Source organism: Choloepus didactylus, chromosome 5 (genome assembly GCF_015220235.1).
Source record: "Choloepus didactylus isolate mChoDid1 chromosome 5, mChoDid1.pri, whole genome shotgun sequence".
In the NCBI taxonomy this organism is placed as follows: Eukaryota; Metazoa; Chordata; class Mammalia; order Pilosa; family Megalonychidae; genus Choloepus; species Choloepus didactylus.
Genome location: NC_051311.1, coordinates 111,903,891 through 111,926,163, shown reverse-complemented (window position 1 = coordinate 111,926,163; position 22,273 = coordinate 111,903,891). Strand labels below are relative to the sequence as shown.

Here is a 22,273-nt window from a genome sequence, read left to right as displayed (position 1 = left end):
CTCGTGTGGCCGCTCAACACCGCCTCCCAGTTCCAAGTTTCTCCTTACGACTCTCTTCTCTGCCGTGAGTCCCTGCTCACTTTGCCTTAGACCATGGATTGGGAGTTCATGGATTAGAGCCCCTCTAAAGGTGAGACTGCTGTTTCTCCGAAGGCCTCTGTGTAGAGAGTAGGAGGTGAGCATGGAGCAGACTGAACCGTCCTCCCGAACGCTATCACACCAAGTTGTTACAGAGTTTCATATATATATATATATAAATTTTTTTTTTTTTTCCAAAAGGCAAGAAAGACTAAAACCACAAGAAGTGGAGGAATTTTCTCAAATACTCCAGCCTTCTCTAGATATGGGAAAAGGGGAGAACTGAGATTACATTCCAATGGGGAGAGAGCATCTGACTGATGGTATAAAATGAAGTCACTCCCCAGATCAGATGCTCTCAGAGCAGTACCATGATAATGTGGCAGCAAGAAGCAAGTAGCCAGAGAAGAGGTCACTGCTCTGTCCTGAGGCCACGGCCTGACATCTGGTTCTTAGAGCAGCATGCTGAAAAATGAAAACAACACTGACAGGGAAGGAACCAGTATTAATACCTCTGGAATCTTTGGCAATCTAAAAAAAATAAATAAATAAAAAAGGAAAGAGCATTGGCTGAGAGGGAAGGAACCATGTGAAGGGAACAGGAGATGGAGAACTTTTTTTTTATTAAAGAAGTTATAGGTTTACAGGAAAAAAAATCATGCATAATGTACCTAAAATACAGAGTAGGAGATGGAGAGCTTTGGGTCTTGATTTTGTGAAGAGCATCAGGGAGAATTGTGAACATTCTCAACCATTTTATGAACTATTCAGGGATCACAATGGTGACTGAATGGACTTGGAAGACTGTATTCCTAATATGGGCACTAGGGAGAGTGTAGTACTGTTTGCATATTATGACCTTATTGCTCATCCTTTCTGGTGTGGTCTGAAGAAATGCTTATGACAACTACACTGCTTTGTTTGAAAAAAGGATGTAAGGCAGCTTACAGTGCCATGCAAAATATAGCAAGCTAGCACCATCTAAAGCAAATGAGAAGGAAAAAGGGACCAAGAATCAAGTCCATATAAATAATGAATACCAAAGTACCCTGGCCTCTGGGATGGAGCACAAATTTAACATAGCTTTTTATCCACAAATGTGAAAAGTCTACTCACAGTGTCCATAGATAGTAGCAAATGAACTGTTCAGGAGAAGCACAAACATTTCAACACAAAGGCCAGAATGAAATAACTCTTGACAATCCACATAAAGAGACCATTGTCTAATGGAATCAACAACATTCTTACATCTGACATGATGAATTTCATAGAACTGTTTCGTAGGGGGGTCTGCAATGCTAACCAAAAAGAAATTCTAGGGATAAATCAGGAAATTATTGTCCAGGTGGTCTTTATTAGGTGTCTGACTTAATTTGAGGGAACAATTTAAAAGATCTGAGGAACTGATGAAAAGCAAATGCTTCATGCTCCTTTATAAATACTGTTTGCCACAGCCAAACCCAGAGCTGATAGAGATTAACTGGCTGTCAGTTCAATACTGGATAATTTATACCTAGAGTTTTAACAGTTCTAGGGTTTTAGGGAAAAGGTGAGAATTTTGGACTTAAAAGGCCACTGAGCTGATGTAGGACTGACACCTTTTGGGGAAAACTGAAGAGCCAAAAAAATCAGTAGTTTCTGAGGGAATATTCTTGAACTTGGCCATGATTCTCTTTAGGAAAAAAAAAAAAAAGAGTGAATCTGCACTCTCACACTGATGGACCATTTAGGTTTGAAATTTCTGCTTAATAAAACCTAGTCTTAATTAATTTTATTCTGGAAAATGTTTAAGGAAGGCATAACTAAACACCCATAGTGGCCATTTAAAAAAACCTCCCTCCCCCAAAAGAAAGGATCCATAGAAAGTCTATCTTTGAGTGCTGTGGTTTTCTGATGTTCTTCCAATTTAAATTATTTATGGAATGTACATCAACGTATCTGAATGAAGTGACCTTCTATATAGAATTAACAGAAACCAGTTGAAATTTGGAAAATGCCTTTGTTTTCTAAGCTATCAGAGCTTTTTCTATACTGGGGATATTAAATTTTTGTCAAATATTCAGGTTCTAAAGTTTTCCAGCTTGTATTTTTTCTATTTATGTCTTCTAACATATTAAAGTTTTAAATTTTTATGTAATAGAATGTGGCAATTCTGGTTTTACCTTTTGCTTTTATGTCTTTAAACCCATTAATCATTTTGAATTTCTATTAGTATATAGAGTAAGAAAGGGAATTTAGTGTCTCCACCCATATAATTAAGCAATTGTCCCAGAACTATTTAAAATATATTTCTACCTTTTCCGGTAATGTAACTGAGAAGTTATGATTTAACAAATGATTATGATCACTGAATCATTATATAGACATTTCTTTTTTACTTTCTAGTATATTAGAATACCCAGAAGGAAATACCTGCAATTATTGACCTGCAATTCAGCTGTCTTGATACTTGATAATGATTATATAACTATAGCCTTTATCTTGTGATTGTAAAACCCTTGTGATTGACCCCCATTTATACCACCTTATCCTGTTTTTCAACTTTAGAATCTTATGATTCCCAAATACAGCCCCTCATGCTGATTAATGAAGAGCCTTGAGTCAGCCCAGCACTAACTCACCCCAATTCCAAAACTATTTTGCTAGATGGAGCTGGATCTAACCAAAATTGGTCCACCTGACATGAGCAGTAGCTTAAATTTTAACCTATAAGTGATCTATACCTCATTATAACACTAAAAATCACACCCATCAACGTATTAAGGCCACCATTTTCTTATATATGTTCTGTGACTAAGCCTGCAATTAATCTGTGCATGCTCAATAATTACATCACCTCTAATTACATCATCTAGAGCCATTGTGCACATTATCATAAAACCTGCCCATCTTTTGATACTAAAAACTATCAGAATTACTGCAGTTCAGGAAGATGGGTTTTGGGGCTGAGAGGCCATCTGGATCTCCTACTTCATGTGCAGCAATAAACTCTCCCTTTTAAAACGCATTGCCATAGATTGGCTGTTATGCACATTGGGCGGAGAACCACTGCTTTTGATGTGTAATGGGAAATCAAACTGTTTCCTTACACTAATATATTAACATCTTATTCTTATCTGTGTCTGTGCATCCTATTCTGTCCATTAATTTCTATATATTCTTACATCCATTCCACACTAATATAACTGTAATTTAATGATGTTTCTAAATATCCAATTGCACAAATCCTACACATCTCCTTTCTCTATTTAAAAATTTTTTGGATATTCTTACTGTGTATTACCTTTTTATAGTAGCCATTTAAAATTGTGTAACCTCTGAGAAAGTTCTCCAATTCCATGTCACTTTGTGATGTGTGTTTTGAAAGTGCTGGACCCCTCAGACTTAAACTAAATGTTTATGCATCATGTTTTCACTCCCAGGGACAGTGTCTTGAAGTGGGGATAAAACAGAAGGAGGCAAGTAAAGATAATGGTGGGTCCTTAGTTCCAATTTGTGTTTTCTTTCTTTTTTGGCTCTCTCTGTATATACATAACAGTGGCTATTTCCTCCTGAAAAGCAAAGAGAAGCACACCTTGTCACTCCAAACATTATCTTCCAAATGGATCTAGTCTAGTCTCATGAGGACAGTCTATTTCTTCTATCAGTAGGGGTTTGAACCTATGAATTGTCAAACAAAACAAAACCTAAACTACATACTGGCCTGTGTATGAAAAGCTAGATCAAAAAATTTTATACCTACTGGTACTAGATAGAAAATAGAATGAGGAGGGTTAAGAATTAAAAAAAAAAAAAAAAAAAAAAAATAAGAACCTGCCAGAAATAGAAATGAACTTACTAACTACATTTTAGTGGTGACATAAGCCTTTGATATAAGCATGAATGATACTGTAGATATTTTAAATTTTAAAGTGAAAAAATAAATGTAAAACACATTATGATATTTTCTTTCTTGATTTGTTTTATTTCGAATTTGGAACAAGAATCTTGATAACATTTTGTATTAAGATGTAAAATGTCAGATTTTCCATTGTGAAGCTCAGTACAATTTTACCTTTGAATCTGTTAAAGACAAATGATATTTGATTTTATTCAGTCACAAAGTCCCCCGAATTCTTCATAAATGTTACTTTTGCACATGGATAAAATACCTGCATAATAGTTTTTTTTTTTATTTTAAGTCAACTAGCCCTAATGTATATGAAGAATTCAGTTATTCCAATATTGTCACATCTAAGTTTTGTTACCATACCAAATGACAGCTAAATAACTTCCACTTGTGTCTTATTTACACTATCACTATTTATATGGAAATGTAAAACAAATAGTGCTATTAATTTTTCATTAAATTTTTAAAACCCAGCCACTTTTCTGGAATACAGTTTTCTACCCCACAATTTTGGGAATGTAGTTTAGGCCACCCACCAATTACCCTTCAGAAACCAATTTTAGCATAAGAAAATGAGCCCAAATACATCTTGCAAGATAAGTTCCCCCAAATTACAATTATCCCAGGAATGAACAAATTAAGTCATACATTTATGTAATCACTTTGGAATGTCTTTACAGAGAAATATTCAAAGATGGGTTTGACTGCCAACCAAAATAGGCCTCTGGAGAGTGAAGAAAAGCAGGCAGGTTTTGGAGGATAGTTTAAATGTAAAGGAATCAATTAGCTTTTGCAGTTTGCCCTGAGGGTAGCCACATCTGTAATGTGGGGCAGCAAAAAACTTACAGAAAGCTCAAAATCTTTCTGATCAGAAGAACCAGGGGAAGAAGCCTGGGGCAGTGAGGGAACAATTCCAGGAAGGAGACAGAGGTGAGGAAGCCGAAATTCTGAGTATAAACTCTCTCAAAGTATCTGGCTGATTCCTGAACTATGCATGTACAGGGCAGACTAAACAGCTGAAATGATATTTGAGCTGCCATCCAATGCAGACAACACAGAGTTTACAGCTTGACTCTAACCAAGTCAATTGCCTGTTAAAATAAAAACATCAGCATTATTGAAGAATATAACAGAATCCAGTATCTACATGCTATAGCTTTCACAATGTCCAGGATTCAGTCCAAATTACTCAACATACAATGAACCAGGAATATATGATCCTTTCTTATGGGAAAAGAAAATAAACAAAGCCCGACAATGAGATGATCCAAATGTTGGAATTATCAGACAAGGACTTTAAATAAACTATTTTGGCCATGTTCATAGGAAAATATGCTCATAAAGAATAAAAAAGATAGGAAATCTCAGTAAAAAATAGAAACAAGAGAGAGAGAAATGGAAATTTTAGAATTGAAAAAAAAAAATCCTGAAAAAATTCACTGGGTGGGCTTAATAGCAGAATGGAATTGAAAAGGAGAGAGTCAGTAAACTTCAAAAGGATCAATATAAATTATTCAATATGAAGAAGAGAGATTTAAAAAAAAGTAGAAAAAGAAACAGAGTCTCAGGGACCTGTGAGACATTATCAAAATATCTAAGATGGGGTAATTGGGGTTTCAGAAGGAGAGGACAGAATGGAGAATAAAAATATTTGAACAAATAATGGCTAAAAATATCCCAAATTTGGTGAAAGATACAAATATAAGAAACTTAGATAACCTCAAAGAGGAAAAATATAATGTGTCGATATACATCATACTCAAGCTACTGTAAACCAAATGTACAGAGAAACTCATGAAAGCATTTAGAGAAAAATGACACATTACACACACGAAGAACAATTTGAGTGTTTCTGACTTCTCTTTAGGGACTATGGAGGTCACAATTCATTGGAACAACAACTTTAGGTAGTGAGGGGGAAAAATCATCAAACCAGAGCATTGTATCCAGTGAAAATATCAAATGATGACGAAGTAGACATTTTCAGATTATGGAAACCAGGAGAAATCATTTGCCACCACACTGTAAGAAATGCTAAAACAAGTTCAAACTGAAGGGAAATGATACCAGAGGGAAATTCAGATCTTCAAGAACTAGTAAAGAGCATCAAAAATAGTTTATGAGCTTAGACTCATAAAGAGAGAGAGAGAAAGGGAGGGAGAGAGTGAATGAGCAGGTGAGTGAGTGCAAGAGCAAGCAACCAAGCTAGGTCCTTGAGGATGAAAATTTTTTGCTAATTTATTATTACATATTTTATTGTTGTTGTAAAATATTGGCTGGGAGGCATGAAATTCATCCTTAAATAATAGACTGGGAGGAGACTGCATGATGGTAAAAGAACCAGATGCCTAGACATTTAACTAGCTAATGTGAAAAGGTGATTCAGAGGGACTTACCTAGAGCTTGGCTGTGAGTCTGAGAAATGTTCCACATACTTGTTCCTCCTGAGGTTAAAAGTTTTGGGGGATGGGGATCGTTACAAATCCCAAATAAGCTTATGGGTTCCAGAACAGAAAAAAATCTTATGGCCAGGCATCCTAGAATATAGCCCAAGACATTACAGCTCTCATGAAGCCTTATGTCCATGAGCCACAGTGTGAGCAGTAAGTAGTTGTAGCTTAGTAAGATGGGTAGACCTGAGTGTAGCCTCAGAGAGCCTTACAAACCAATGTAGTTTTCAAAAACATCCAAAAATTTTGTTTCCAGTTTCACCCCAAGAGGGGCTTAGACGTGAGTTGAGACAAGGAGGATGCTGAGTATAAGGACCTCACAATCTGAGGCCATATTGGGCCCACATCAGCAGATGGCAGCCTACTCAGCAGGCTTGAAAAATAGGGAGAACATAGAGTAAACACTTCTATGTCAAAGACAGTTCATTATTAGGTCTTCTGGGAATTCTGATTAACCCAAGGGAGAAGGGAGAAGGAAAAGGGAATGGAAGCAAATCTTGAAACATAATTCACATCTGAAAAGAATGTTACCTTGAATTGTCTGGTGAAAATGGAGGCTCCAGAGCTAAGTTAATTTCAGTTACAAACAAGAAAATTATAGCCTGACCACCCGACTAAGACATCCAAACCCACTTTGTTTCCTTTCCATCATTTTGTTTCTTCTCCTTTAAAATGTGAACTAGTTGGGCTGAAAATAAGAGAAATGAACCATTTCTGAACCAAAGGTATGTTAAAATTCTCTTAGTTATCTAAAAACCTGATAGAAACAGCAAAATCTCATGACATTGTTAGACAAGGCCCCACACTCTTCCCTAGTTTCTGATGGGCTGAGGGTGTGAGGGGAGTTTTATTTTTCTATTTCTGATAAATATCTTATACTATGATTGCTGGGCTTGGGACACTGATTCTCTCCGTATTTATGGTGATTTTCCATTACTTACATTAATAAATGAAAGTCTGGATTGATTAGTATCATTAGTGGTATAGGCTCCCTCAGCAATTGCGTATTGAATTTCTGCCCCTTCTCTGACAGACCTTCCTTCAGCATGACTAAAGACTTCTGTTGGTGGCCTTCTAATAGCAGTTAGGACATGTTATAAGTGGGAGCAAACTTCTCTTCCGGGTAATAGGCCAAGAGTTTGCCATCAAGTAGGTGTACCCTCTAAATTAAGTGATAACTGGAGCTCTCTCCAGACAGTGGAACTTAAGGTCATTTGGGACCCCATCTCCACCAACTTGCCCACTGCTTTGGCCTCATTGATAGTATCTAAGAAGTGTCTGTGTCCCATTAGAAGTAGAGATATTAAAGAAAGAAATACTAAGGAAACCAGACAGAAGAGGTAGTCTATTCTTTCAGTTATGTCTCTTTCCCAGTGAAACGTGAATTCTCCTTTCCTGTTGTTCCTATATTTCTTTTTTTTATAAGAAATTTTATTTTGAGATACATTCAAACTTACAGGAACTGTTGCAAAAACAGTACAAACCCCATACATAGAACTCCAGCATACCCCAACCACCCTCCCCCGCTACCCCGATCCACCACCTTTAACATCCTGTCACACCACCATTTCTTTCTTTCTTTCCCTTCCTTCCTCCCTCCCTCTCTCCCTATCATCCATCATCCTTCGCTCTGTCTTCTGAACATATGAGAGCAAGCTGCACACATCCTTGAAAAAACAATATAATTCACATATACATTTCCCATGAACAAGAACATTCTTTTATGCAATCCCATTAAATGCAGCTAAGAAGTTCAAGAAATTCAACATTGATACAAAGCTTACATTCTATATTTCCTTTTTTTTTTTTTCCTTATGTCCCATCTGTGTCCCTTTGAGCCTCCTCTCCTCCATCCTTAGATCCCATCCAGGATCATCCTTGGCATTTAATTGTCATCTATTTAGACTGTCTTTTTTTTTTTTTTCAATTGTGGAAACATATATACAGCCTAAATCTTCCCATTCCACCCCCTCCCTAGCATTCCATTAGTGGGATCAATCACATTTAGAATGTTGCAATGCTATCACCTTCCCACCATCCAGTTCTAGAAGTTTCCCTTCACCCCAAACAGAAACCCTACACTCATTTCTTAACTCCCCATTGCCCCTTCCCCCACTTCATCTCTATGGTCATATTCTCTGATACTTTCTTTGTGTTTACTGTGGGGCTTAAATTTAACATCTTAAATCTATAACAATCTTGTTTTTCTTTGATACCAACTTAACTTCAATATGACACATAAACTATGTTCCTATACTCCCTCATTCCCCCACTTTTATGTAGTTCTTGTCAAAAATTACATATTTTACATTGAGTCCAAAACCACTGATTCATCATTACAGTTTATGTATTTTAGATCCTGTAGGAAGTAAATAGTGGAGTTACAAATCAAAAATACAGTAGTATTGGTATTTATATTTACCATGTGATCTTTAGTGGTACCCTTTATTTCTTCATGTAGTTTCAGTCAATTGTTTAGTGTCCCTTCCTTTCAGCCTGCAGAACTAACTCCCTTTAGCATTTCTTATAGGACTGATCTACTGGTGGTGAAGTCCCTCAGTTTTTTTCTCTGTTGGTAGGGCTCCCTTTAGCATCTGAAGTAGGGCAGGTCTTTTCTTAGCAAAATCTCTCAGCATTTGTCTGTGAAAAACTTAAGCTCTCCCTCAAATTTGAAGGAGAGCTTTGCTGGATAAAGTATTCTTGGTTGGAAATTTTTCTCTCTCAGAGTTTTAAATATGTCATGCCACCGCCTTCTCACCTCCATGGTGGCTGTTGAGTAGTCACTAGTTAGTCTTACGTTGTTTTCTTTGTATGTAGTGAATTGCTTTTCTCTTGCTGCTTTCAGAACTTGCTCCTTCTCTTCAGTATTTGAGAGTCTGATCAGAATATGTCTTGGAGTGGATTTATTTGGATTTATTCTATCTGGAGTTTGCTGGGCATTTATGCTTTGTGTATTTATATTGTGTAGAAGGTTTGGGAAGTTTTCTCCAACAATTTCTTTGAATACTCTTTCTAGACCTTTACCCTTCTCTTCTTCTTCTGGGACACCAGTGAGTCTTAAATTTGGATGTTTTATTTTATCTATCATACCCCTGAAATCCATTTCAATTTTTTCGATTTTTTCCCCCATTCTTTTGTTTGTTCTTTCATTTTCTGTTCTGTGGTCCTCGAGGAGGCTGAGTTGTTGTTCAGCTTCCTCTAATCTTGTATGATGAGTATCCAAAGTCTTTTTAATTTGGCCAACAGTTCCTTTTATTTCCGTAAGATCTTCTGTTTTTTAATTTACTCCTGCAATTTCTTCTTTATGCTCTTCTAGGGTCTTCTTTATGTCCTTTATATCCTGTGCCAAGCTCTTCTTCATGTCCTTTATATCCTGAGCCATGCTCTTGTTGCCTGTCTGTAATTCTTTGATTAATTGTGCCAAATACTGTGTGTCTTCTGAGCTTTTGATCTGGGTGTTTTGGTTTGGGTTCTCCATATCGTCTGATTTTATCATATGCTTTAAGATTTTCTGGTGTTTTTGGCCTCTTGGCATTTGCTTTACTTGATCCCTAATTTGACAGAACTGCAGCTTGGTGGCATACACTTTCGCTAACTAACCAGCAGATGGCGTCCGCGAGTCACCTATTCCCCTCAAGTCAGTTCTCCCCCACTTTGTCTTTGTGGTGTGTGTGGGTCTGATTCTTTTGGGGTCCAATTGATGCACCAAGTTTGGGTGTGTTGCTGGTGCTGTCTGCCCTGAATGTGGGGCATGTGTCTGGGTGGTTAGGCAGGCAGGGCAGCTTTAATAATCAGGCCTCCCAGGTGTTCCCAGAGATTTAAGGCTGTTGCTGCAGCCTAAGCCTTCATTTCAGTCTTTCCACTGATTGTCTCTGACACTGACCCACAAGTTCTTGGTATTTGCGTAGGGTCCCTGGGATTTCCAAGTGGTTCCCCCTTCCCAGCTGTGCTCTGCTGAGGGAGGGCCATGCCACGTCACTAGTGTGCGCCTGCCCGCCAGGGAAGCCCTGGGTCGCTGGGCTGTGCAGGGGCGCTCCCAGCCCACGTCAAAGATGGTTGAATGGGACGCGTTAACTTCCCCCTTTTTGCATAGCTCCACCCTCCCAGCCCCGGGACAATCAGCCGTGGGTGTATTTAAGGCCACTGTCCACAGCCGATATTGTGGCTTGTGTGCAGTGCTGTAGGAAAGATTCCCCGTCACACTGGGTTTCTTGGTGCAGCTCTGGGCTGTGGGTCTGGCCCTGGGCAGGAGCATCCCCCGCCCGCTGTGGAGATGGCTGCAAGGAATGCAGTTTTTTTTCTCCTTTTGGCTCCCCTCTGCTCCTCTGGTCTTGAGACAATCAGCAGCGGGTGTGGGAAGAGGTATCCTCCATGCCAGACACCGAGGTGTTAGCCCAGCCCGCTCCCGCCATGCTTCACTGCGCGGCTCTCCCCATTGTATCTGCAGCTGCTTCCGGGCTTTTTCTTTTTAAAGAACTAGTCCGTCTCCAAACGCCAGCCCACCGTTTCCCCACACCGCAGCGCAGCCACGGGACTTTCAGCCGACTCACTCACTCGTTTCAGAATGCAGGCTCCTGGTTTCACCAAATGCAAGTTCCCTGTGGATTTAGCAGACCTTGTCCAGCTGGCATTGCTGGCAGTGGTGTTCTTGATCACTTCCTGGTTTTTATCTAGTATTTTTCACAGAGATGTTTTTTTGCCCTGTCTCACCTAGCTGCCATCTTAGGTTCTCCTCTGTTCCTATATTTCTTATTACTGGAAATTGACCCTAAGTTTTGAGAGCAAACACCCAAGATTAAGAGGTCCAGGCAAGCTAGAGCTTGGCAGCTATCAATGTCAGTATTACCCCATATGGCAACTGTTGAAAGAGCTGAAAAGGAGTTCAGACTTCAATTAGAGATATGAATGAAGTGGATCTGGTTAGGACTAAGGCAAATCAGGCCAAAGGGTAAGGGACAATACTGACTGGGTTTTAAAACTACAACTTTGTGTGGATGTTTATTTGGTGCAGGATCTATGTTTTCTGTAGCACACTAGATAATTTAACTTGTATGATCAGTCTGTTTGAACACTACAGGTGCATGGAACATGGGAAGTGGAATTTGGTGTTTGTACAGGCTGGGGAAATCCTGATACCTCCCAGAGCGATATGGGCAGAGAGTAAAAGTGTATCTGCGGGGCCCCCCGAGCAACTGGGGAGAAATGTGGAAATTAGTTAGACTTCCCCACCCGGGTTATTGTTGATTTTCTTGCAAAAAGTGAGGACTGCCAATTTGGTGGGTCAAGCCCTCGATCTGAGAGCTTTCCCTTGTGAGGCTTGTTGCTGCAAAGGAGAGGCTAAGCCCACTTATAATTGTGCCCAAAAGTCTTCCCCAGAGAGCCTCTTTGTTGCTCAGCTGTGGGCCCCTCTCTCTCTAAGCCCACTCGGCAGGTGAACTCACAACCCTCCCCACCTACGTGGGACATAACTCCCAGGGGTGTGAATCCCCCTGGCAATGTGGGAAATGACTCCTGGGGATGAGCCTGGACCCAGCACTCTGGGATTGAGAAACTCTTCTTGACCAAAAGGGGGAAGAGAGATGAAACAAAATAGGGTTTCAGTGGCTGAGAGATTTCAAATGGAGTAGAGAGGTCATCTGGAGGGTATTCTTATGCACTATATAGACACCACTTTTTAGTTTTTAGTGTGTTGGAATGGCTAGAGGGAAATACCTGAAGCTGTTGAACTGCAACCCAGTGACCTTGATTCTTACGATTGTGTAAGTATGCAGCTTGCACGGTGTGACTGGGTCATTGTGAAAACCTTATGGCTCACACTCCCTTTATTCAGTGTATGGACAGGTAAGTGGAAAAATTGGGACAAAAATTAGATGAAGAATAGGGTGGGATGGAGGGGATGGAAACTTTTGGGTGTTCTTTTTTGCTTTTGTTTTTATTTTGGAGTAAGGAAAAGGTTCAAAAATTGATTCTGGTGATGAATGCACAATTGCATGATGGTGCTGTGAATAACTGATTGCACACTGTGGATAGGGTGTGTGAATATATCTCAATAAAACTATATTTAAAAAAAGTAAATGAATGATGGGGGGAGGAGAGAATGAGATATTTTGGATGTTCTTTTTTATTTTAAGTTTTATTTTTTTTTTTGGAGTAAAGAAAATGTTCAGATTGATTGTGGTGATGAATGCACAACTATATGATGATACTGTGAACTGACTGTACACTTTAGATGATTGTATGTCATGTGAATATATCTCAATAACATTGCATTAAAAAAAAAAAGAGGTACAGGCAATAGTTCATTAATATTCCCATCTGGATGTGGGTGGGATTTCATTGCACCCTCTGCTACCAAAATACTAGAACCAATTCTACATACCTCAATTCTCCTACTGAAGTTTATCCCCAGCAACCCTACCTTAGCCACCTTTCTTTTTTAGTAAGGAGTTTTTAATGGGAAAAAATAAAACAGATATAACAGAGATAGTTCAAATAATGAAAGTTTATTGTGAGGGTATAAAGCAATAAGACAGATGGGATCCTAAGAAAATCTAGAATGAGGAATCATAGTATGCGCACACTTCATAAAGACTAGAACCAGAAGGATGTTCTGTTTCAGAGCTCCAGGGATCTCAGCAAAGGGAGTTCATCTTGAAACTAGTAATCATCCATTTCATGACTTACACTCAGCTACCCTCCATAGGTCTACTTCTCTTTCACCTGACAACTAGCTATTTATATTGCTCTTTCCCAATTTCAATTCTTGTTAGTGGGAATTTGATGACCAGCATGCCTGCTTGAGTAGAGCTTTGCAGATAAGGCTCACTCTTTTTTTTTTTTTCAGGTTCTCACCCCTGGTTCAAAAAGCTTCAGCCACAAAATGTATCATAGGGTAGCAAACATGACCTCTTAGCATCTTTTGCAGAGATGGTGGGAGGGGCAATTACACTACTGTGGAGATGTATTTTGACTAACCTGGTCTCTGCATCTATTTTGTACAAAGCACCTTACTACATCCATAAGAGAATATAAGACAAAATAACGGAACCAGATATTAATAATAGAGTTTAAAAGAAATTAAAGTTCACAGAAAAGGTGGAACTTAAATTCTACTTTAAAAAATAAGTTACTTTATGTAGACGAAAAAAGTGAGAACAAAGAAGCAAAGGGAAAGAATAACATGGTGTTTGGGGAACAGTAAGTTAGCCTGGTTGGAATTCATACAAAGAGGTAGGTGATAAAGTGGAGTGCCCTGACCGTTAGCTAGGAATTTCCGACTTTATTATTTTGGCAATGGAGAGTCAATGAAAGTTTGTGAATAAAAGAATCATCTGTGATAGCTTTAATAAAAAAGTCTTAGTAGTTTTGTGAGAAAAAATTTCTTTTTAACAATTTCTGTTATTAGAAAATTCTCTTCAATGTTTTCTAAATAAGGATCACTAGGTAACACTTGAAGTAAAAGCTAATACAACTAGCTGAATTAAAATATATATTTTGATGAATATAATTACTTTTAAGCAGGCAGATTTGCCTACACATGATAGAAACACTTCTACAAAACAGCTTTCCTTCTAAAATGTTGATCTAGTCCATTGTTATGCTCTGGGATGGTATTTTTTAAAGTGTGTTATAAATAAGAATTGAGATGTAAGTAAATTATTTTTCATTTATTAGGTATTTTATAGCTAATAATATTCCAAATCTACCTTTGGAAAACAGTTTCATATTAGTTCTTTATGGATATAACGTATAAGAAAAGCTTATATTTCTAAGTCAAATCATACAAGGAACTAGAGGGGATTTCATTAAAAGGAAAATCAGATATGGGTTTAAAGGTGCCTTTCAACTATGAGTATCTTAAGGAGTTTTCTCTAAACGTCAAAACTACCCTAAATATAAGCAAGCAATATTTAGAATTAATATTGCTAACATGAATATACTGCCTGACTTACTTTTTCTTTCAATAGGGAAGTTATAAGGTTGAATCAGATGAAACTATAGGTCAAAACTTTTTTGTAAGTCAAAAGTAGTAACATATTAGTGATTTAATGTTGTTCAACATAAAAGTTCCAACTTGGTTCTCTCAAGATTTGCTAGGGAAAAGGGTATTCTCCAAGAAATTGCAGACATTCTTTGATACATTGGTTTTTACTGAATACCTATATGATGTTGCTCTGTGTATATATACATATGTTTTTGTGTGTGTTTAGCCTTCATATGGTTAACAATCTAGTAAAAAATTTACATATATAAAACAAGAATATGCTTATTATCAAAGTTAATTTTACCAAGTTTAAGAGCCTCCTATGCTAATATTTGAAATAATAAAACTTCCATGGAGAAAAAAATCATCCATCGTTAAACTGGAACTTACCTTACAATGGAATGGTAAGGTGTAAATGTTATGTACCAGTATCTAAAGCAAATAATAGGATCTAACTCATAGGTACAGTGAATAGTTTTAGGAGAAGACTGAATTTTTGATGCTTCTTTTCACTATTCATAAAAATTGGAAGGTTTGACAAAAGAAACAGGGAAAGATTGGGGTAGAACTCAGTCAAGTAAGTGCCTTTTGGGGACAGATGATGGATTTCTGAATGTGATTTATATTACAGAAAATCTGAGTTAAGAGAACCTCTGTGGTTTTATCTCAATTTTAGCACGCCTAAATATTCTCTTAAATGTCTTATTTAGAAGATGGTAATTCACTACTGCAACTGGTAAGCATCTGAGTCAATGCATAAAAATGATATTAAGACATTTATCATAGAGAGGTGCTATCACTGTTGCAGGTTCCACCATAATAAACTCTTATCCATAAAGACTCAATAAGAAAATCAAATATAATATCAAACATATTATATTGTTTTAAAATTATTAAATTATTACTAATTTAACTACTGTATATAAATATATAAAAAATACAACAGTACTGCATATTAAATAAGAGCATGTGATGAAGAAACAGGGCTTGCCAGTTAAGTTTTAGGCTTGTATTCATAGGAGAGAACATTTATGCATACTTATGTATCACAAGTGGAATGTATAAGTGCTTCAGAGAAACAGAGATACCAGTCATCTTTCTTTTTCAATTGTTTCATCTGGAAGAATCTTTTTTGGGTGATAAAACTTACAAGCTAAATTAAAATGCACTCTACGCATTGGCAAGCCACATCAGCAAGAATAATGTGATCACAGTACTTGGAAGTTTTTGATTTATAACTATACTAACTCTCCACTTAGAAGGCTGCAGTCTAGGAGGAGGCAGAGCAATGAATCATTACAATTGTCTATCTGGGAAATGTCAAAAGATTAAGCAAGGGCAGAAAAAGAAAGAAAAGGAAAGAACACACATTTCTGTCAGAGAAAGATTCTTCAATTAATGGGAAGATACCACTACCACATAAGTCCAGTTCTACAGAAGTAATAATTAAATTCTTAAAATCTTCAAGTAAAACTACTAATAAACCACAATGCTTAAACTTTCTGGGTGAAAGGCAGATTATCTTCAAAGGCTCTGATAACTAGAACATTTCTTATTCAACTATCAATTAGTGACTTGCCATTGTACGTTAAGTTTGAAAAAGCAATTTTTGGTTTGGGAAATGAATTAGAAATCTGAACCAATCATTAACAAATTCAACTTAAAAAAAAAAAAAAAGAAACATATATAGTTTAATTGAAATTTCTGCCAATACAAAAATAAGCATCCACAGAACATTTATTTACTGTTTAAATTACTCCATATTTTCATATGTGAACAAAAATATATTTTACCCCACATATAGTTAAAGCAAACAAGTGCAATCTTTCAAACATTAAAAAACAACCAAATCTGTACAACAAATAAATAAATTTATACCCTAACAGTTAACTTGTAACCAAACCAAACCAAAACAAAAGCAAGCACATTGCCCAAAGTCACCACTTTACTTAAAATTATATGTATGGACAGACTCAATCGCAACAACTTGAATCTTGCACTGCACAAGTTTAGATTGATAGATATTTAAAAAAAAAATAGAAGGAGGATCATAAGAAATACCAAAACGGCTATAAAGAGCTTTCCAAACATTGGAAATAATATACAAAAATTAATTAGTGGGTGGCAGGGGCATGTGGGGACATATTAAATGAATCCACAGGGTAATCAGTATTACACTGGTATAGTTGAAGGAAAGGAAACAGGCGAATGTTTGGATTGGAAAGAAAATTTGGTCTTTTTATAAAAAGCAAGAACAACATCAACAAGACAAAACCCTGTCAGGGAGCCTAGAACAGTTCTGTGAGAGAAAATGAACAAACCACAGTTAAAAGGCAAAATCATGCCACGAAGCATTTAACATCAGAACATGAATACATATAAATTAAAGGCATTCTGTTTATCATTCTACATCATTGTACATAAGAAAACAATACTGCAGTCATTCTTGAGTAAATTTCAATGAAGTAGGAAGTTCCATGATGAGCACTGGTGCAGACAGTCTTATTACCACAAATTTAGTAAATATCAAAACACTCAATGGCGTCACTAAGCTAATTTATTTAATGGAAAGTTAATTTCCCTGCCTTCATATGTTAAATTAAAACCATTTATAAATGGAAATAGAGATCCGGTAGAAAAGACTTTGCACATGCAACCCTAAACAATGCACTCTGGTTCATCATTTTTTTTTTAGTATTTCACATCAAATATATACATTTCCAATATATACAACCATACATGTTCAACAGACATTACTGAATTGTCCTCTTACCACACAAGTTTATATTTATAAACATATTTAAATCCTCAGATAGAGGCTTTTCTCCTCTAGGTAGACACAGAGTAAGCCTGAAGAGTTTAGGTTTTTTTATGATTTTCCGAAGCTAACGTTCTGATTTTTCTTGAAGGGATGATAAGATAAGGAGTCCACAAAAAAATACAGCTATGCATGCCAACCTTTTCAACAGGGATGAATTATCTTTAGGAATAATAATCTGTGCAAGGTCATTAGTAATCTGAGAAATTTCATGTGCCACACAAACAAAAATAAAAGTGCTGACAATAATGTTGAGCATAGGGTTTCCAGGTACAAGTACCAAGATACCCCTCGTGTCTGCTGCCAGCCATATGTGATATTGGCAAATAAATAGCTAGAAGGAAAAATAGTTAAAGTTAGGTGCATATAGAGAATTCGTGGACATATCACAATTTTTCCTAATTTCAACATTTGATAGCATTAAGATATTAGGAGACTTTCCTAACACCATTTGATTCCATTTCACTACTTTGAAAACACTTCTTTGCATGTCACAGAAGACAGGTGATAGAGTGATACCTGGACTTCAGTATTCAGATCTCAATTAAAGAATTAATATATGTGTGTGTGTGCACACACACCCATGTGCTTGTGTGTCCCTGTACTACAATATATATAATTGTGCATATACATCAGGTATATATATGTGTGCATACAATATATATGTGTATATATAATATTGTCATATAAGGTAATAAAATACATTGTATTATATAACAATGTGTTATATATGAATTATAATATGCCAGATATATATAGGGTATGAATATATAAATCTATTTTTTTGACACTCCTACTGTGATTAGAAATGTGGATTTATCATTGCATTGCTTCAAAATATCAGAGAGCAGGAAAATACTTAAGCTACTTTAACAAATATGTGGACTATGAACTTTCTATATTCTTAATAGAAACACTAAATAGTAACTTCATTCAATTAAAGTTGACAAAACTTCTTGTGGCCCAAATATAAAGGGGATGGCCAATGAATATTCTTTCTTGCTGTTTCAGGTCTTGATAAGTCATTCATGGTTAAGAATTTTAAATTCCCTACAATCTTTCTTATAAATGAGACTAGAGAAAATAATAGAACATTTATTTAAGAACTCAAGGAGAAATTTATTTCCCTATTTTAAAATTTAGTCTTATATCTTAAAATGTTATAATTACAATATGAATTCTACTGCTTTAAAACATTCTATTTCAAATAACAAAGCTCAGACTACTCAGAATGTATTTCAAAATCTACTATTTAAACCGATTTTGTAGCTAATATTATATTATATATCTCATGCCAAAATGTAATGAGTTTAAACATTTTCCCACAATTTCCAATCATAGTAAGCGTGAATTTTATTATAGTAAGCATCAATAAACTGAATTCCAGTAATATAATATCTAATTAGGGAGATAACACATCAAAATCTCTTCAGCTTGATTTCATTTATATCTAGTTTAATTTTTTTCTCTCCTGACCTGAGCAGCTTGGTTGTGCTTGAAAGCTCAAGACAAAACAGAGAATATTTTGAAAGTCATCTGTATCCTGTCATCTAAAGTTTTAAAAACATTTTACAGTACTTTATTGATGTTAAAAGTTCTGAGTTTTTTCCTAATAATTCTGTAAATAACACAGCTTTGGCTTACAAAAATATTTGTATGTCAGATTTACATACACACATGCATACATATAAACACACACATACGTGTACATGCATACATGCACATAACACTTGGCTGTGTGAACTAGAGTAAAATATGAATGTACCAACCTCCAACGAAATTTTTCCAAACCAAGCAAAAAATGAACTGTAAACTGAACGGGCATATCCAGGGATGTTTCTTATTAGGATGAAGGCTAAAATCTAAAGAAAAACCACAAAGGCAAATATTAATAATCTCTTTAATGAAAAGTATTTTGCAGGGTGCTTTCCTTCAAGCAGCAATCTTATTCTTTATATTCTTGAATTTGATATATACATAATGATTTTTTAAAATAGATAAACTATTGCTAAGTTATTTTTGTTCTAGAGTCCACCCTAAACTGGATTTCTTAACATGTGATCTGCATACTGCATATTGATGCAGATTTTAGGTAGTAAATGGCTGAACATTTTTATTTTATATATATTGGGAAGAAATATAATATAGTAAACCCACCTTGAGGCTCTTTGTGTAGAAAGAGCTGGTATCTTATTTATGTGGTAACACTTCATAAAATCCCAATACAATTTTGCTCCTTCCGTAAATATCTATATGGTTGACAGCCACCCCATCTCTACCCTCTTCAAAATCCTCTCACATTGACAGCCACCATATTTTCCCCTCCAGATCCTTTCTCCCCTCAAAAAATATCCAGCTTCTGGGTTCCTGGCCTTTACCCCTTTCCCCTGAACCAGGTGTAACAAAGTTGCTTTTTCTAAACCTCCAGTTCAAAGTGTCATATCCAACACCCAATTTATCAAGCAAAGAACTCTTCTTAGAATCCACCCTCCTTACAAAAGAAGCAAGAAACTGTAAAGTAAAAAAAAAAAAAAAATTTTCACTTTCATACATCTTTTTAAAAGTTTTTCTCATAAAATGATTGAAAAATTATCTACACTTCAAAGAAACCTCCACATTCAGTGTTGATCGCTCTGGGAATTTTGTCAAAGGATCTGGGAAGAGGTCTCTGGGATGCATGAAAGATGAGGAAAAAAGAGGCGTTATGTGGCTATCATTGGGAAAAAGAAAAGGAACCAAGGAAAACTGTTTAGGTATAATTAAGTTGAGGACAACTATACAGTGATCTTCACAGGCAATGGCATCAAAAAGGCTCAACTTTGAATCTGGCCTTGGCCTGTGTAAGGCCTCGGAATTGCAGTAAGGCACTTAACTCCTTTGGGACTGTTTCCTCATCTATTAAAACAGAGGGTGAGGTTTACTTTGAAAGGTTGAAGCGACCATTAACAGAAAATTTACATGAAGTGCTTATTATAGCATACGTTGTGAGTCATTTAAAGAAACATACCAGGTAATTAATAGTATTAGTGGTATAAAAATACGGTAAAAATCACAGTGGTGATATCTAAATGAAGCCCTTAAATATAAAACCATTTAATGAGTTATTTTAATTAAAGTATTGCATAAATTATAAAATTGTGGGAAAAAATGAACATATAAATTACTCTCTATATACAAATCATTATGCTGAGCATCAAAAAACCTGGAAATAGTCCTAAGCAAATCATTTTCCTTCTTTCTGACTTTAATTTATCATTTCTCAATGTGTATTTTATTTCTTTAGCATATTCCAGTCTTATATTTTGTCATACACTTAGTAAATAATGTGATCAGGGGAGTAGAAAGTTGAAGAAATAATAACTATGGAGAAGACTACTGTGGTCTGAGAATTCATTCTTATTAGCTTGATATAGAAATAATATTTAAATTTTGTTCAGCATTTATAATTTGCTGGATACTGTGCTAAGCACTTCACATACATTATTTATGGTTAATCACCTTTACACTGATCCATAGCTAAGCCCCTCTAGAAATGACTATCCAGGCTAACGGGCAAAAACCAAAAGGTCAGGATTTAAGGACTAATGCATAAGCCTTCTGCTGGGTTGAGCTGGGAAAACACTTTTCAACAGAACACTAGAAATCCTGTACATATTTAAAATCTTAAAAGAGCCCCTTCAGATTGGTATGCCAAGGAGATATAGATAAAATATATATAAAACTGGTGTTTGAGAATAAGAGTGACCCATTATAAGGATATAACCTATAACATTTGGGGTAACCTGGATGCCCTCTGACTTTACAATGGGAGATAAGTACCCTGGAAAATAAGTAGCAGACAATAATATTAGTGCTTATTTCAATTTGTGCTTCCAGCCCGTTCTTTTACTCTGCAATGGAGAAGCTGAGGCCCTCGCAAAAAAAAGTAACTTACGGAAAAAAGAGTATGTAGAGGGTGGTGACCGTGAGGGCAGATGATATGTCTCAGGAGCATATATTATTCTATGTGTAGTCACCCTGTCCCTTAACTCCTTTGTATTGGGGCACTGTGAGTGGTCATGTCTCCCTGCCATCCATTGAGTTCTAGTTTTACGGTTTTAGCTCTTATGTTTAGGTCCTTGATCCAGTTAGACTTAATTTTTTGTACATGGTATGAGGTAGGGATCCAAATTCATTATTTTGCATGTGGACATCCAGTTTTTCCAGCACCATTTGTTGAAGAGGACAGTCTTTCCCCAATTAATGTACTTGGCACCTGTGCCAGTTTGAATGTATTATGTCCCCCCAAACACCACTATCTTTGATGTAATCTTGTGTGGGCAGATGTTATCAGTGTTGATTAGATTATAATTCTTTGAGTGTTTCTGTGGGAATGTGCCCCACCCAACTGTAGGTGATAACTCTGATGAGGTATTTCCATGGAGGCATGGCCCCACCCATTCAGGGTGGGCCTTGATCAGTGGAGCCATATAAATGGGCTGACAAACAGAGGGAACTCAGTGCAGCTGTGAGGGACATTTTGAAGAGGAGCTACAGCCAAGAGGGACACTTTGAACAAAGCACAGGGGCTGCAGATGAGAGACAGTTTGAAAACAGCTGTTGAAAGCAGACTCTTACTTGGGACACATATCCCAAGTACAACTAAGAGTGACATTTTTGAGGAATTGCAGCCTAGAGAAGAATGTCCTGGGAGAAAGTCATTTTGAAACCAGAACTTTGGAGCAGACGCCAACCACGTGCCTTCCCAGCTAACAGAGGTTTTCTGGACACCACTGGCCATCCTCCAGTGAAGGTACCCGATTGCTGGTATTTTACCTTGGACACTTTATGGCCTTAAGACTGTAACTGTGTAACCAAATAAACCCCCTTTTATAAAAGCCAATCCATCTCTGGTGTTTTGCATTCCGGCAGCATTAGCAAACTAGAACAGCACCCTTGTTGAAAATCAGTTGGCAATAGACATATGGATTTATTTCTAAACTCTTAATTCTATTCCATTAGTCTATATGTCTATCTTTATGTGAGTACCCACTGTTTTGATTACTGTGGCCTAG

At 36.6% G+C, this 22,273-nt stretch overlaps 1 protein-coding gene across 1 annotated transcript in view; it reads right to left on the bottom strand.

Moving 5' to 3' along the window:
* Window positions 1–12,899: 12,899 nt before the first annotated feature.
* The window catches only part of CASD1 (CAS1 domain containing 1), a 49,142-nt gene continuing 39,768 nt past the window's right edge, over window positions 12,900–22,273 (bottom strand). The window contains exons 17-18 of the mRNA XM_037836692.1: window positions 18,989–19,081; window positions 12,900–17,553 (exon numbers count right to left, since the gene is read on the bottom strand). Of these exons, the coding sequence (XP_037692620.1) occupies window positions 17,287–17,553; window positions 18,989–19,081 (360 nt within the window). The 3' untranslated portion in view covers window positions 12,900–17,286. The remainder of the gene's footprint in view (window positions 17,554–18,988; window positions 19,082–22,273) is intronic.